Here is a 14,158-nt window from a genome sequence, read left to right as displayed (position 1 = left end):
GCTGTGGCGCCATCTCGACACACTTCAGGCTCTGCCAAATGGGTTCAAGCAATTCTCCTACCTCAGCCTCACGAGTTGCTGTGGTACAGGCGTGTGCCACCATGCCCAGCTAATCTTTGTATTTTAATAGAGATGGGGTTTTACGATGTTGACCAGGCTGATCTTGAACTCCTGAGGAGCTCAAGGAGTTCAAGACCAGCCCGATCCACCTTCCTGAGCCTCCCAAAGTGCTAGGATTACAGGTGTGAGCCACTGTGCCCAACCAGAGACTCTTTGTTGTGCCCGCTTTCTCTAGCTAATGCTAATACTGTGTCTGGGAAAGCACAGTCATTTACAGGGGACTTGTTGAAAAAGCCCATACCTAGACCTTTTTTGGATCCTGCAAAGTTATATTGCATAAAGCAGGGCCAAGATTGCCAAGTGATTTATAAACTTGAGGGATTCAAGATACATTCAGGAGTTTACTTCAACCTTTGATGCAAAGGTAGGCTGCACTGCCTGCCCTGTTTCAGTTTGGTAGGAAGAGGTCAGTGCAGTTTATGCTCTCATTACTATAAAAAAAAAGTGCTGGTGTCTGATAGGGGAGGGCAGGGAAAAATAAACAGGAGTTGAAGACCAGCCTGGCTAACATGGAGAAACCCCATCTCTACTAAAAATATAAAAATTAACTAGGCATGGTGGCTCAGGCCTGTAGTTCAAGCTACTACTCAGGAGGGTGAGGCAGGATAATTGCTTGAACCTGGGAGATGGAGGTTGCAGTGAGCCAAGATCATGCCACTGCACTCCAGCCTGGGCAACAGAATGAGGCTCAGTCTCAAAAACCAAAATAGACCTAAGAAGAATGAAATGAAAATACTGTGCTCTCAAAAATCAACTTATCCATGTTGATACACTCAATTTTATAATTTATCATCCAAAAAAGTATCGTATCTACAGTGGTATTGTGGATCTTATGCTATCCTCTTTTCTTGGAGTTAGAGAATACTTCTATATTAAAAATTCTTATTGAATAATTTTAGTCACTCTTATAATTCAGAATCACTTCTTTTTACTCTGTTTTTTAACTTGAGTCAAATAAAAATCTCTGCCTATGACATGTGGTGTTTGTATGTTCATTAGTGTTTTGTTTTGTTTTGTTTTGTTTTGTTTTGTTTTGTTTTCAGGGACTGTTGACATTCAGTGATGTAGCCATAGAATTCTCTTTGGAGGAGTGGCAATGCCTGAATCATACTCAGCAGAATTTATATAGAGACGTGATGTTCGAGAACTACAGAAACCTGGTCTCCCTGGGTGAGGATAACTTCAATACACAATTCCGAATATATCCTGAAAATTTTTTTTCTCTTTTCTAAGATGTTTTTGGTAATTTCTGCTTTGCACGAATGAATTTTAGGTGTCTGATTTTAAGAAAATCTTGGGGACTCATTGGTATAGAACAAATTCTTCCAGATGTTTTATCTTGACCTGAACTTTTCCCTTTCCTGAGCTTATGTATCTTTTGTTCTAAGTTAGTTGCAATTCCAAAAATGTCGTGGCATAAAATATCATTGTCCACACCTTAGAATTCAGTTGCTGCCATCAATTTTTGATTTAGATACTGAGTTGTAAAATTAAAGACCTACAAATTTAAAATATTTTCTAAATATTTAGAAAGTTCTATTATGAATCAGTATTAATTTTCTAGAATTTTCTATCATAACCTCTTTACTAAGCATAATACTAGGTTGGTTATTAAAGAATTTCCTATGATTTATGTTCCTTTTTTTTTTTTTTTTTTTCCTTAATAAAACAGGTATTACTGTCTCTAAACCAGAATTGATCACCCGTCTGGAGGAAAACAAAGAGCCCTGTAATATAAAGAGAAATGAGATGGTAGCCAAACACCCAGGTAAGTGAGAGCAAAAGAAGCGGACAACACAAATGGAGGTACACAAGTCAAGGAGGAAGCCAGTCCTTAATATGTAGGGAGCTGTGCTTCAATGGAAAGAGTTTCTGAGAAGCCTGAGTAATTTTTTTCCTTTGCTCTCACATAGGTACACCTTCTGTCCCATGTTTTAAATACTCTAAGGATTCTACTTTGGCTTCAGTAATCTCCCTTCAAGTTCACAGTGTGAGCCAAAGTTTTCTTTATGCCTTATAAGGGAATGCACAAACTGCTTTGCCATTGCTTCTGGAGACACACAAATATCTGTATATTTTTGAGAAACTGTTAAACCATTTTTAAAATTCTTTTTTTGTATCATGTGTAAAATGTGTGAGAATAGTCGTTTTGTTTCATTGGTGATGGTCCATTTTTCTGCATATGCCATTCTATTTGTATTATTATAGCCTTGAAATATAAAGCTTTTTTACAAAAATTTTTTATTTTTCTATTTTTATCCAGGTATTTATTTATTTATTTAAAGACTTATGAGACCTGCTGTGGGGGGATATGCAAACAGGGTACCTCTTTTGTTTTCATTTTACTGTGTTGCATGCTTTAGGTAAAGATTCATAAATGGAATTGCTGTACTATATGATAATTTCATTTTTAATTATTTGAAGAACATTCAAGATATTTCTTATGATGGCTGCACTTTTTTTCTCATCAACAACTTACATGAGTTTCAGTTTCTTTACATCATCAACACAGTTAGTGTTTTTAAAAAAATTTATAGTGTCCATTCTAATCTATGTGAGGTAATTTTGTTTTATCTTGTGATTTTGTTTTTTAATTTCCTAAAATTATTAATTTTTTGCAACCTTTCAAATGGTTCTTCCCATTTGTATATCATTTTTATTAAAACTTAGTTTAATCACTTGGTCCATTTCTTTCTTTCTTTCTTTTGAGGTGGAATTTCTCTCTTCTTGCCCAGGCTGGAGTGCAATGATGCAATCTTGGCTCATGGCAACCTCTGCCTCCTGGATTCAAACAATTCTCCTGCCTCAGCCCCCTGAGTAGGTGGGATTACAGGGATGTTATACCACGCCCAGCTAATTTTGTATTTTCAGTAGAGATGGGGTTTTGCCATGTTGGTCAGGCTGATCTGAAACTCCTGACTTCAGGTGATCTGCCCATCTTGGCTTCCCAAACTTCTGGGATTACAGGCGTGAGCCACCACTCCTGGCTCATTTGTCCATTTCTAAATCAACTAATTCAATTTAATGTTACAACAGTGTATTTTAAACTGGTAAAAAAAAAAAAAAAAAAAAAAAAAATGACTTCAGTTGCATAAACAAATTTGTCATATTTCAATATATTTGTTTAGCTTCTTAATTTTTTTACATTTTTTTCTGTTTTTTTTTTAATCACCTCCACAATTTGTTTATTTTTTTGGTTCAAGCCTTTTGTTGATATTCTTATTTTTCTGATTTTATTTAGATATCTGTTTTTTATTTTTCTGATTGAGCATAATATGGATTATCTGATAATTTGAAAGTTAATATATTCAACTTTATTTTTATAGTTGCTTTTTCAAAATTTTTGATTTTTTGATTGGACCATGTTGCCCTAATATTTTATATACATGGCAATCTTTGGTTGAGAGTTAGAAATTAGCGTAAAACTACATTTCATTATCTTTATGCTGCAGCTCTTTGCTGGCATAGTTTAAAACCAATTATCTTGGCTAGAGATTCTGGGAGTCTCTCAAACATGTTCTCAGGATGTGTCTTGTGTGCAACTTTGTATTTATTTTTCAGTTAGAAGACCTCTCCATACTTCTTCTTACCAGTCAGTAACTACTTTCTACACCTGTTTTCCTTCCACCTTACTGATGACTTTCTGCTGTTATAACATTCACTTTTGATCTCAGAAGACTTAAAGCTGTCACTTCAAAGTATACCACCATTTTATTCAGCAACTTGTGTCATGGAAGACAGAAAGGCCCCCGTCAGCCAAAAGTAAAGATATAGGTGCCAGTATTTTTCTTGTCTTTTGAGATATAAGGCAGAAGTTGACAGTTTACTCCAAAGACACCATGTTCTTCTATTGGGGATGAGGAAGGGCTGTGTTAGGTAAATGTAGTAGACTTTTTCTTTCTATATAGTTCTTGGCATTGTGCTCACCTGGTGCACACACTTACTTTATTTATAAATTTCCAACAAAGATATTTTGATCACTGTTTGTGTTGCAATTATACACCTATGAAGAAATTATGGCTTATGGTAGTTTGATATGCCGTTTTGCTAATGTACTTTGTATCATTTTATATATCTGATTTGTAAAGTATATTTAACTGAGTCTAGTAAGTGGAGTAACTTGCCATTTTTGTGTCTTTCAGTAACATATTCTTATCTTACCCAAGACCTTCAGCCAGAGAAGGGCGTAAAAGATTTACTCCAAAAAGTAATGCCAGTAAGATACGGAAAAAGAAATACCAAGAAGATATGTGGACATGAGAAGTTTCAATTTAAAAAATGCTGTGAAAGTGTGGGTGAGTGTGAGGTGCACCAAGGAGGTTATAATGAAGTTAACCAATGTTTGTCAGCTACCCAAAACAAAATATTTCAGACTTATAAAAGTGTCAGAGTCTTTGGTAAAATTTCAAATTCTAACGGACATAAGACAGGAGATACTGGAAAGAAACATTTCAAATGTAAAAAGTATGGCAAATCATTTCGCATGCTTTCACACGTCAATCAACTTGAGATAATTCATACTAGGGAGAATGCCTACAAATGTGAAGAATGTGGCAAAGTCTTTAACTGCTCCTCAAGCCTTACTAAACATAAAAGAATTCATACTGGAGAGAAACCCTACAGATGTGAAGAATGTGGCAAAGCTTTTAGCTGGTCCTCAACCCTCACTAAACATAAGAGAATTCATACTGGAGAGAAACCCTACAGCTGTGAAGTATGTGGCAATGCCTTTAGCCGCACCTCAACCCTTGCTAACCACAGGAGAATTCATACTGGAGAGAGACCCTACACATGTGAAGAATGTGGCAAAGCCTTTAGCTTATCCTCAACCCTCACTTACCACAAGAGAATTCATACTGGAGAGAAACCCTACACATGTGAAGAATGTGGCAAAGCCTTTAACTCCTCCTCAACCATTAAGAAACATAAGAGAATTCATACTGGAGAGAAACCGTACCAATGTAAAGAATGTGGGAAAGCCTTTACCTTCTCCTCAACTCTCGATACTCATAAGAGGATTCATACTGAAGAGAAACCCTACAAATGTGAAGAATGTGACAAAGCTTTTAAGTGGTCCTCAGGTCTTGCTAATCACAAGAAAATTCATACTGGAGAGAAACCCTACAAATATGAATAATGTGGCAAAGTCCAGCTCTCAGGCCTTAAAATACATAAAATAATGTATACTGGAAAAAAATCACAGGTGTGGAGAATGTGGGCAAGCCTTTAACCGGTTCCAAACCTTTATTGTACATAAGATAATTCAGATTGGACAAAAATAATAAATAAAGCAGCCTTTAAAACCAGCCCTCGTAAACCTTAATGAATCTAAGAAATTTATTTTAAAAAATTTTGTTTTGAGATGGAGTCTCACTTTGTCACCCAGGCTGGAGTGCAGCCGCACAATCTCAGCTCACTGCCAACTTCTGTCTCCTGGGTAAAAGCGATGCTCCTGCCTCAGCCTCCTGAGTAGGTGGGATTACAGGTGTGTATCACCACACTGGCTGACTTTTGTATTTTTAGTAGAAAACCCCATCTTTACTAAAAATACAAAAATTATTTTTGAAAACTGTGGCAAAGCCTTTAACTGGTTCTCCATCTTTATTAATTTAAAAATGTTATACTGGAGAGAAACTCTACATCCATAAAAAATGTGACAGAGCATTTAACCACACCTCAGACTTCTCTAAAAAAGAGAAATCAAACTGAGAGAAACTCTAGAAATGTGTTAAATATGGCAAGAGCTTTATGGTAGTCACACATTATGTTAGGTAAGATAATTCATACTGAAGAATACTCCTACAAATACGAAGAATATTGCAAAACTTTTAACAAATTGTCACGCCTTATTGCACAGGAAAGCATTTATACTAGATAAAAACTGTACAAACACAAAGAATGTGAAAAGCCATTAATATATGCTCACATCTTACTCAATATCAGAAAGTTTATACTTAATAAAAGCACTATAGGCCAGGCACGGTGGCTCACATCTATAATCCCAACACTTTGAGAGGCCAAGGCAGGTGGATCATGAGGTCAGGAGTACAAGACCAGTGTGGTCAACATGGTAAAACCCCATCTCTACTAAAAACACAAAACTTAGTTGGGCATGGTGGCGTGCACCTGTAATTCCAGTTGCTGGGGAGGCTGAGACAAGAGAATTGCTTGAATCTGGAAGGCGGAGGTTGCAGTGAGCCAAGATTCAGCCAATACACTGCAGCCTGGGTGACAGAGCAAGACTCCATTTCAGGGGAAAAAAAGCTTTAGAAATGTGATGACTATAAAAAGACCGTTCAGAAAAAGTAGGCCTTTAAATAAAGACTCTTTACTCTGAAGACCAAACATCACAAACATAAACAGGATTGTAGTGCCTTTACTTCAGTATTAGAGATTTTATTGTACACATTTTATATTAAAGGAAAACCCTGATGCAGATGCTCAAACTTTGTTGAACATCAGAGAATTTATATTTGAGACAAAGCCTAAAAATGTAATGAATGTGAAAAACATTTGTTCAAAAACTACAGTTTAGAAAATACCCATTTATACTAATTTCTGCAGATGCAGTAAATGGGAAAAATATATTTAATCAAAAATTAAGTCTGTATATACATTTGAGGATTCAGAGTGGAAAGAAGGAAGGCACTGCAATGTCAGACATTACTCTCAGAGTGTTGAGTATAAAAAAGATCCAAAGCTAACACTATATACGTTTTAAAGAAGCTGATTTTTTTTGGAGATTTATAATTACATTCAAGATGTGTTTCTTTTTATGTAAAAAAAAAATCTTTTCTAAAAACAAATAATATGTAACTCAATCTCATGTAGCTTCATGTTGATTCCTCTCATTGTTTATATTAAAAGTATTTAAATTTTGCGTAAGAGATATTAGAGATATTTGTTTGTTTGTTTTTGTTTTTTGTTTTTTGTTTTTTGTGTTTTTTTTTGAGAGGGAGTTTTGCTCTTGTTGCCCAGGCTGGAGTGCAATGGCTCGATCTCGGCTCACCGCAACCTCCGCCTCCTGGGTTCAGGCAATTCTCCTGCCTCAGCCTCCTGAGTAGCTGGGATTACAGGCACACGCCACCATGCCCAGCTAATTTTTTGTATTTTTCAGTAGAGACGGGGTTTCACTATGTTGACCAGGATGGTCTCGATCTCTCGACCTCGTGATCCACCCGCCTCGGCCTCCCAAAGTGCTGGGATTACAGGCTTGAGCCACCGCGCCCTGCCAGAGATTGTTTTTTATTAGGTGTCCATTCATGAACTTTTCTGTGGAAGACTAAAGACATTAAGTTGTAAGCTGCATAATGAAAACCTAAGTGGAAAGGCTCTTTGTGGTTGACTTATAACATTGTTTTAGTGACGTATAAAGCAGGTGTTCTGTAGAATCCAGAGTAATATTTTGAATTCTAGTGAAAGGAAAACCTTTGACTGTTAGTAGTAAATTATTTTATCAATTGTACCTGTATTATAAACTATCCAGTCTGTAAAGAAAAATTTAAAAATAAATATTGTACCTGTATGTAATAAAATGCAATAAATTTAACTTTTTAAAAAGATTATGTGTGAACTCAATTTTTCATTAAACGAAGTTGTTTTTGATGTGTTAAAACTATTGTGTTTTGAACGAAATATTAATTTACCATGAACTGGCTGGGCACGGTGGCTCAAGCCTGTAATCCCAGCACTTTGGGAGGCCGAGGCGGGTGGATCACGAGGTCAAGAGATCGAGACCAACCTGGTCAACATGGTGAAACCCCGTCTCTACTAAAAATACAAAAAATCAGCTGGGCATGGTGGCACGTGCCTGTAGTCCCAGCTACTCAGGAGGCTGAGGCAGGAGAATTGCCTGAACCCGGGAGGCGGAGGTTGCGGTGAGCCGAGATCGCGCCATTGCACTCCAACCTGGGTAACAAGAGCAAAACTCTGTCTCAAAAAAAAAAAAAAAAATTTGAACATGAACTTTAACATGTCCCATCTTACTGGAGGTTCTCAGGAAAAGATGGTAATGACATGCTATTTGTTAATGTAGGAGAGTGGCATCTCTAGTAAGCTATTTTTTGCCAGGGTTTTGTTTGTTTCTTTGTTTTTTGTTTGTTGTTTGGAGACAAGAGTTTTGCTCTGTCACCCAGGCTGGAGTGTAGTGGCATGATCTCGGCTCACTGCAACCTCCACCTCCTGGGTCCAAGTGGTTCTCCTGCCTCAGCCTCCTAAGCAGCTGAGATTAGAGGCACGTGCTACCACACCCAGCTAATTTTTGTATTTTTAGCAGAAACGGGGTTTTACCATGTTGTCCAGGCTGATCTTGAACTCCTGACATCAGGTGATCCACCCACCTCAGAGTTCTGAAGTGCTGAGATTATAGGCATGAGCCACCAGGCCTGGCCTGCCAGTGTTTTTAAATAGCAAGTAAGTTGAATTTTGTTCCCATAGGTCAAATTTATATTCTTTTTCACCTTAATTTTTTTTTTTAATTTTTGTGAGTAGTGTGCATACACACTTACGGCATTGATGCGATATTTTAACAGGCATACAATATTTAATTATCACAGCTGAGTAAATGAGGTGTTTATCACCTTGAGCATGTGTTTATTTTTTATATTACAAACAATCCCATTATACACTTTTAGTTATTTCAATATGTGCAATTGAATTATTATTAACTACAGGGTCATTTTTATGGTCATAAAAATTATATGAGTATAATTAATATCCATACATTTCTGAGTCCTGATTAAATATTTTTTAAAATTTGCTTCATATATATTTTGTACATGTGGCCTCTCTGCTGACAAAAACAGACTTTTAGTTTTTTGATTTACATAGAGTTACATAAACAAATATACTACTCTAAATATATACCAGCCGGGCACAGTGGCTCATTCCTGTAATCCCAGCACTTTGGGAGGCCAAGGTGGGCAGATTATTTGAGGTCAGGAGTTCAAGACCAGCCTCGAGAACATGATGAAACACCATGGGTCTCTACTAAAAATACAAAAAACTAGCTGGGTATGGTGGTGTGTACCTGTAGTTCCAGCTACTAGGGAGGCTGAGGCAGGAGAATCGCTTGAACCCAGGAGGTGAAGGTTGCAGTGAGCTGAGATGGCACCACTGCACTCCAGCCTGGGTGACAGAGTGAGAGACCATCTCAAAAAAAAAAAAAAAAACAGATACACCATAAGTGTAAGAAAGTCATGTAGCATGCATTGTTGAGTGTGTTTGTGTGTGACTTTGTATACATTTTCAGAAGAACAATGTTGAAACAAAAAATAACATTTTAGTAAGGTGGATAATTAACTAGAAACCTGGAAACCTCAAAGATTCTGAAAAAAAAAAAAAAAAAAATTTTTTTTTTTTTTTTTGAGACAAAGTCTTGCTCTGTTGCCAGGTGCCAAGCTAGAGTGCAGTGGTGCGAGCTCGGCTCACTGCAACCTCTACCTCCCAGGTTCAAGCAATGCTCCTGCCTCAGCCTGCCAAGTAGCTGGGACTACAGGCCTGCACCACCATGCCCAGCTAATTTCTGTATTTTTTAGTAGAGACAGGGTTTCACCATGTTGGCCAGGATGGTCTCAGTCTCGACCTCGTGATCCACCCACCTCAGTCTCCCAAAGTGCTGGGATTACAGGAGTGAGCCACCGCGCCTGGCCATGAAAATAAATTTATAATCTGTGCCTTGTTGATTTGTTACTGTAAAATCTTATCACACCCAAATCTTTTCTCACAGTACTTTGTAGGTTCTGATGAGAAGTTTGGAATTTTTTAATATGGTGAAAAACTGTTAAACTTGGGAGTGTGAGCTTTTATTTATAGCTTCTCATGTACTTCCAGATCAGTTCACTGAGATAAGAGGCACACACTGTCCACAGGTGAGAAGATGAAATCAGGTTACACTGTCTGTGTTTGTAAAAAAAATTTTTTTAATTAGATTGTAAGACAAAGGATAGCATATACAAAATTAGCTAGAAAGCATAACTTAGAAATTAGATTTATAGGAGAGTTATTATTAAGGGATAATCGTTAAATGTAATTTTAATGATATATTGATAGCAAAACTTATGTTTTCATGCAGAATCTTGTATTTTTGAGGGTGAGTGTTAAATATTGCAAATAAAACGAGCTCTGTGGATTTAAAACTTGGGGTAATGTTTCTTTTTCATTTTAATGTTATAATCTTGGATTTTTCTATTATTTTATAATTTTTTTTTAAGTGGGTGAGATTCACAGTCTATAATTTTTACAATTAGTCACCTAACTGTAGCCAACATTTTGGTCATTTTCTCTGGGAAAATTTTGGAGATTATGGCAGCTTTTAGATTAAAACATTTTACTCAGTTATTTTTCATGCAAAGATGTTTATTATGTTCACAGAGTGACCAATCATGTGACAGGTAGCAACATCTGATTTTTAGTGTCTTCCATTACTTGCCATCAGCAGCAGAAACTAAAGGTCCCCAAGCTGAAAGTAAAAGCCCTATTGTTTTGCTTTTCTCTTGTTAACCTGCCTTTCGTTTTAGGGTTTTCTGTCATAACCCTTATGATAAGGAGAAAGGGGATCTCCCCTATACCAGCTCCCAATTGAAACCCTGAACACCAAGCTCAAGTGAGCTTCCCTGGTTCTGTATGGCATGAACACAAATCTCTCACACATCGTTCCCAGGAGATTTAAACATTATCTGTAAAATTCCACGGAGAGAGGGGACGATGAGAAGCCTGCACCTGGTCTCTCCTGGACCTTGGACCTTGCTCTATGTACTTTTTTCTGCTGCAGATTTTTTTCTTTTTCAGATCTAGACTTGCAGACTATTGCTGACTTTTTTTTTTTTTTTTTTTTTTTTTTTTTTTTTTTTAGATAGAGTCCCACTCTGTCACCGAGGCTGGAGTGCAGTGGCCCAACCTCAGGTCCCTGCAACCTTCACATCCCAGGTTCAAGTGATTCTCATGTCTCAGCCTCCCAAGTAGATGGGATTACAGGCACCTGCCACCAGGACCAGCTAATTTTTGTGTTTTTAGTATAGATGAGGTTTTGCTATGTTGGCCAGGCTAGTCTTGATCTCTTCACCTTAGGTGATCCACCCACTTCGGCCTCCCAAAGTGCTGGGATTATAGGTATGAGCCACCAGACCATGAATACAGACAGTAGCCACCAACTCCCTTGTCTCACACACACACGCCCACACACACAGTCTCCATTCCACCATTTGTCTTTTATTTTTGCTGCTTTTTAAAAGGAGCTAATTTGTGAAAATTCTGCATTGTAAAATTTGTTTTTTCCTCTCTGTAGAGGTCCTAAGTGTGTGCGTGAGGGTTTTGTTCTTTTTATTCCTTTTATAAGTTAAACACATTATTTTTTTAACTCAAGTTCCACACTTTTTTTTTTTTTTTCATAAGCTCACAGGGGAAAAACATGGGACTATATGCAGTAAAATGTTGTGATAAGCTGCTTTTTCCAGCGAAAACTAACTCTCTTTCTCAGACTAAAGGCTGTCCAGGCTTTATGTTAGCTTCTTAACCCGGAAGCACTCCATCTTAGCTTCTTCATTTTAGTTATTTTCCCACCATTAAGTATGTAACTAGAGCATGTAGCTGGGGCAGGCTGACACTGGGCACCTCCAGGAATGCATGTGTTAATAAGAGGCCAAGTTAAGTGGTACCAGCAGAGCCTGGGGATGCAGATGCTGTCGAGTGCCCAGAGCCCCCATTATCTGTAAGTTGTATGTCTTTCATGACGGCTTTACCCCTCGCACCTGGCACTGTTTTATTTCTCATGTACTAGTTTATCTTTTAACTTTTTGCTTACTCTGCTTTTGTGAAAAATTTGCTTCAGCTAGGTTCCCCTTTTTAAAACGAGGGTATAAAAGACCACCTAACTGGCTGGGTGCGGTGGCTCACACCTGTAATCCAAGCACTTTGGAGGCCAAGGTGGGTGGATCACCTGAGGTCAGGAGTTCAAGACCAGCCTGACCAACACGGTGAAACCCCGTCTTAAAAAAAAAAAAAAAAAAAACAGACCACCTAACTTTTTCTTAGGGGCCAAGAGAATTTTGGGCATCAGCCACCTCTCGTTCGCTGGCATAATAAAGGACTTATAATTCAATCTCAGAGTGTGGTGCATTCCTTGACTTGCTCGGGTACAACAGTGTGAGGGCCCTTCAACTCCTTTTTTTTTGAGGTGGAGTTTGACTCTTGTGGCCCTGGCTGGAGTGCAATGGCATGATCTCAGCTCACCGCAACCTCTGCTTCCCAGGTTCAAGCGATTCACCTGTCTCAGTCTCCCAAGTAGGTGAGATTACAGGCATGCACCACTACACCTGGCAAATTTGTATTTTTAGTAGAGATGAGGTTTCTCCATGTTGGTCAGGCTGGTCTCGAACTCTGACCTCAGGTGATGCTGAGCCTCCCAAACGCTGGGATTACAAGCATGAGCCACTGTGCCTTGCCTCAACTCCTCTTTCACTCTACTTTCCGCCCTGGAAGAATTCCTTGGCATGTATTGTTCTCTATGCATTTATAAGCATATACAATATAAACTCACACATAGTTAGCATATAATGCACATAACACCACACTATGTGCATTGTTCTGCAATGTTCTTTTTTTAGAATTTTTCCCTTTTCTTTTTTAAACTTACTCCTTTTTACATTTTTTATTTTATTTTTATTTTGGAGACAAGCTCTCACTCTGGTGCCCAGGCTGGAGTGCAATGGCACAGTCTTGGTTCACTGCAGCCTCCGCATCTCAGGCTCAAGTGATCTCCCACTTCAGCCTCCCGAGTAGCTGGGAGCACAGGTATGTGCCACCGTGCCTGTCTAACTTTTATATGTTTGTAGAGATTGGGTTTCACCATGTTGCCCAGGCTGGTCTCAAACTCCTGACTTCAGGTGGTCTGTCTGCCTCAGCCTCTCAAAAGTGCTGGGATTACAGGCATGAGCCACCTCTCCTGGCCGGTCATCTGTATTTCTTCTATAAATTGCCTATTTCCTTTGGTCTCTCAATCTCTCTCTCTCATTATTAACAAAGGTTCTTTATAATGGACATCAATCTTCCATCTCTCATACTTTATGTGGTGCAAATGTTATCTTCAAATCTCTCACTTATTTTTAGCCATTTACTCTTTTCAAACACAGCAATTTTTAATTGTGATATAATCAAAGTAATAAATCTTTGCCAGAGGGTTTTGTGCTCTGAGTAGTTTGGAATGGATAGCACAGGAGGGCAAGCGTGCTTTATACTTAATCATAAGTACATTAATATTATCTTAACTTTGGTTTTTATAAACCAGGGTTCACTACTCTCCACTTGATAGATGACAGTCCATTTTAGTTGAGATTTACTTTTCTCTCTCTTGATTTCTATTTGCATACTTTGCCCTGCAAGACACATTATACTCTTGTTCCTGTAACCCATTATATATCATGAACTAGTGTGGGTGAAATAGACAATACGACTATATCCTAGACAATTTTTCTGTTAAATAACCATGTGACTTTGGATAGGTATTTAGACTGAGCTTTAATTTCATTCATATTTATATTAGAAAGTTGAGACTGAATTATTTCTTAGTACCTTGAGAATGAGCCTGAAGGGTTTTGGAGTCTCACACATGGATCTATATTTCTATATTCATGCTTAAACCCAGACACATACAAGACTGGATTTCGTATAGAATATTAAAAATGAGCGTACGCAGAGAGAGATCCAAGATGGCTGATCACTAGCAGCTCGGGATTGTGGCTCCCACTGAAAGCGCAAAGAAGGAGAGGACGCCACACCTTCACATGAATTCTTGTTGCTCACGCACCAGGAGATTCCCAGCGGAGGAGCCCCACGGGTCGCCAGCGCGACTCTTGTGACCGGCGAGGCGGTTTTGCCGGCGCCTCGGAGCGTCGGTTCTCGGTGCAGAGTCGGAAAAGCACCATCAATCTTAACGCCGCTGATTTAGTCGGTGCAATGGGTTGCTCAGATTTCGGCGCTGAGAATCAGTAAGTTGGACGTCCACTCAGAAACCCAATTACAAAGACGGTAATTATAAAGACCA

General features: G+C 38.3%; 1 protein-coding gene across 2 annotated transcripts in view; it reads left to right on the top strand.

Annotated features, from left to right (window-relative positions):
- Window positions 1-10,928, top strand: part of LOC120366414 (uncharacterized) — a 100,216-nt gene extending 89,288 nt beyond the window's left edge. For both annotated transcript variants that reach the window (XM_074395517.1, XM_074395516.1), the window contains 3 exons: window positions 1,164-1,290; window positions 1,793-1,888; window positions 4,263-10,928. In XM_074395517.1, coding sequence (XP_074251618.1) covers window positions 1,257-1,290; window positions 1,793-1,888; window positions 4,263-5,257 — 1,125 coding nt within the window. In that variant the 5' untranslated portion in view covers window positions 1,164-1,256 and the 3' untranslated portion in view covers window positions 5,258-10,928. The remainder of the gene's footprint in view (window positions 1-1,163; window positions 1,291-1,792; window positions 1,889-4,262) is intronic.
- Window positions 10,929-14,158: the final 3,230 nt, after the last annotated feature.

This window comes from Saimiri boliviensis, chromosome 2 (assembly GCF_048565385.1).
Source record: "Saimiri boliviensis isolate mSaiBol1 chromosome 2, mSaiBol1.pri, whole genome shotgun sequence".
NCBI classification, from domain to species: Eukaryota; Metazoa; Chordata; class Mammalia; order Primates; family Cebidae; genus Saimiri; species Saimiri boliviensis.
This window is presented reverse-complemented; position numbering and strand designations above follow the sequence as displayed.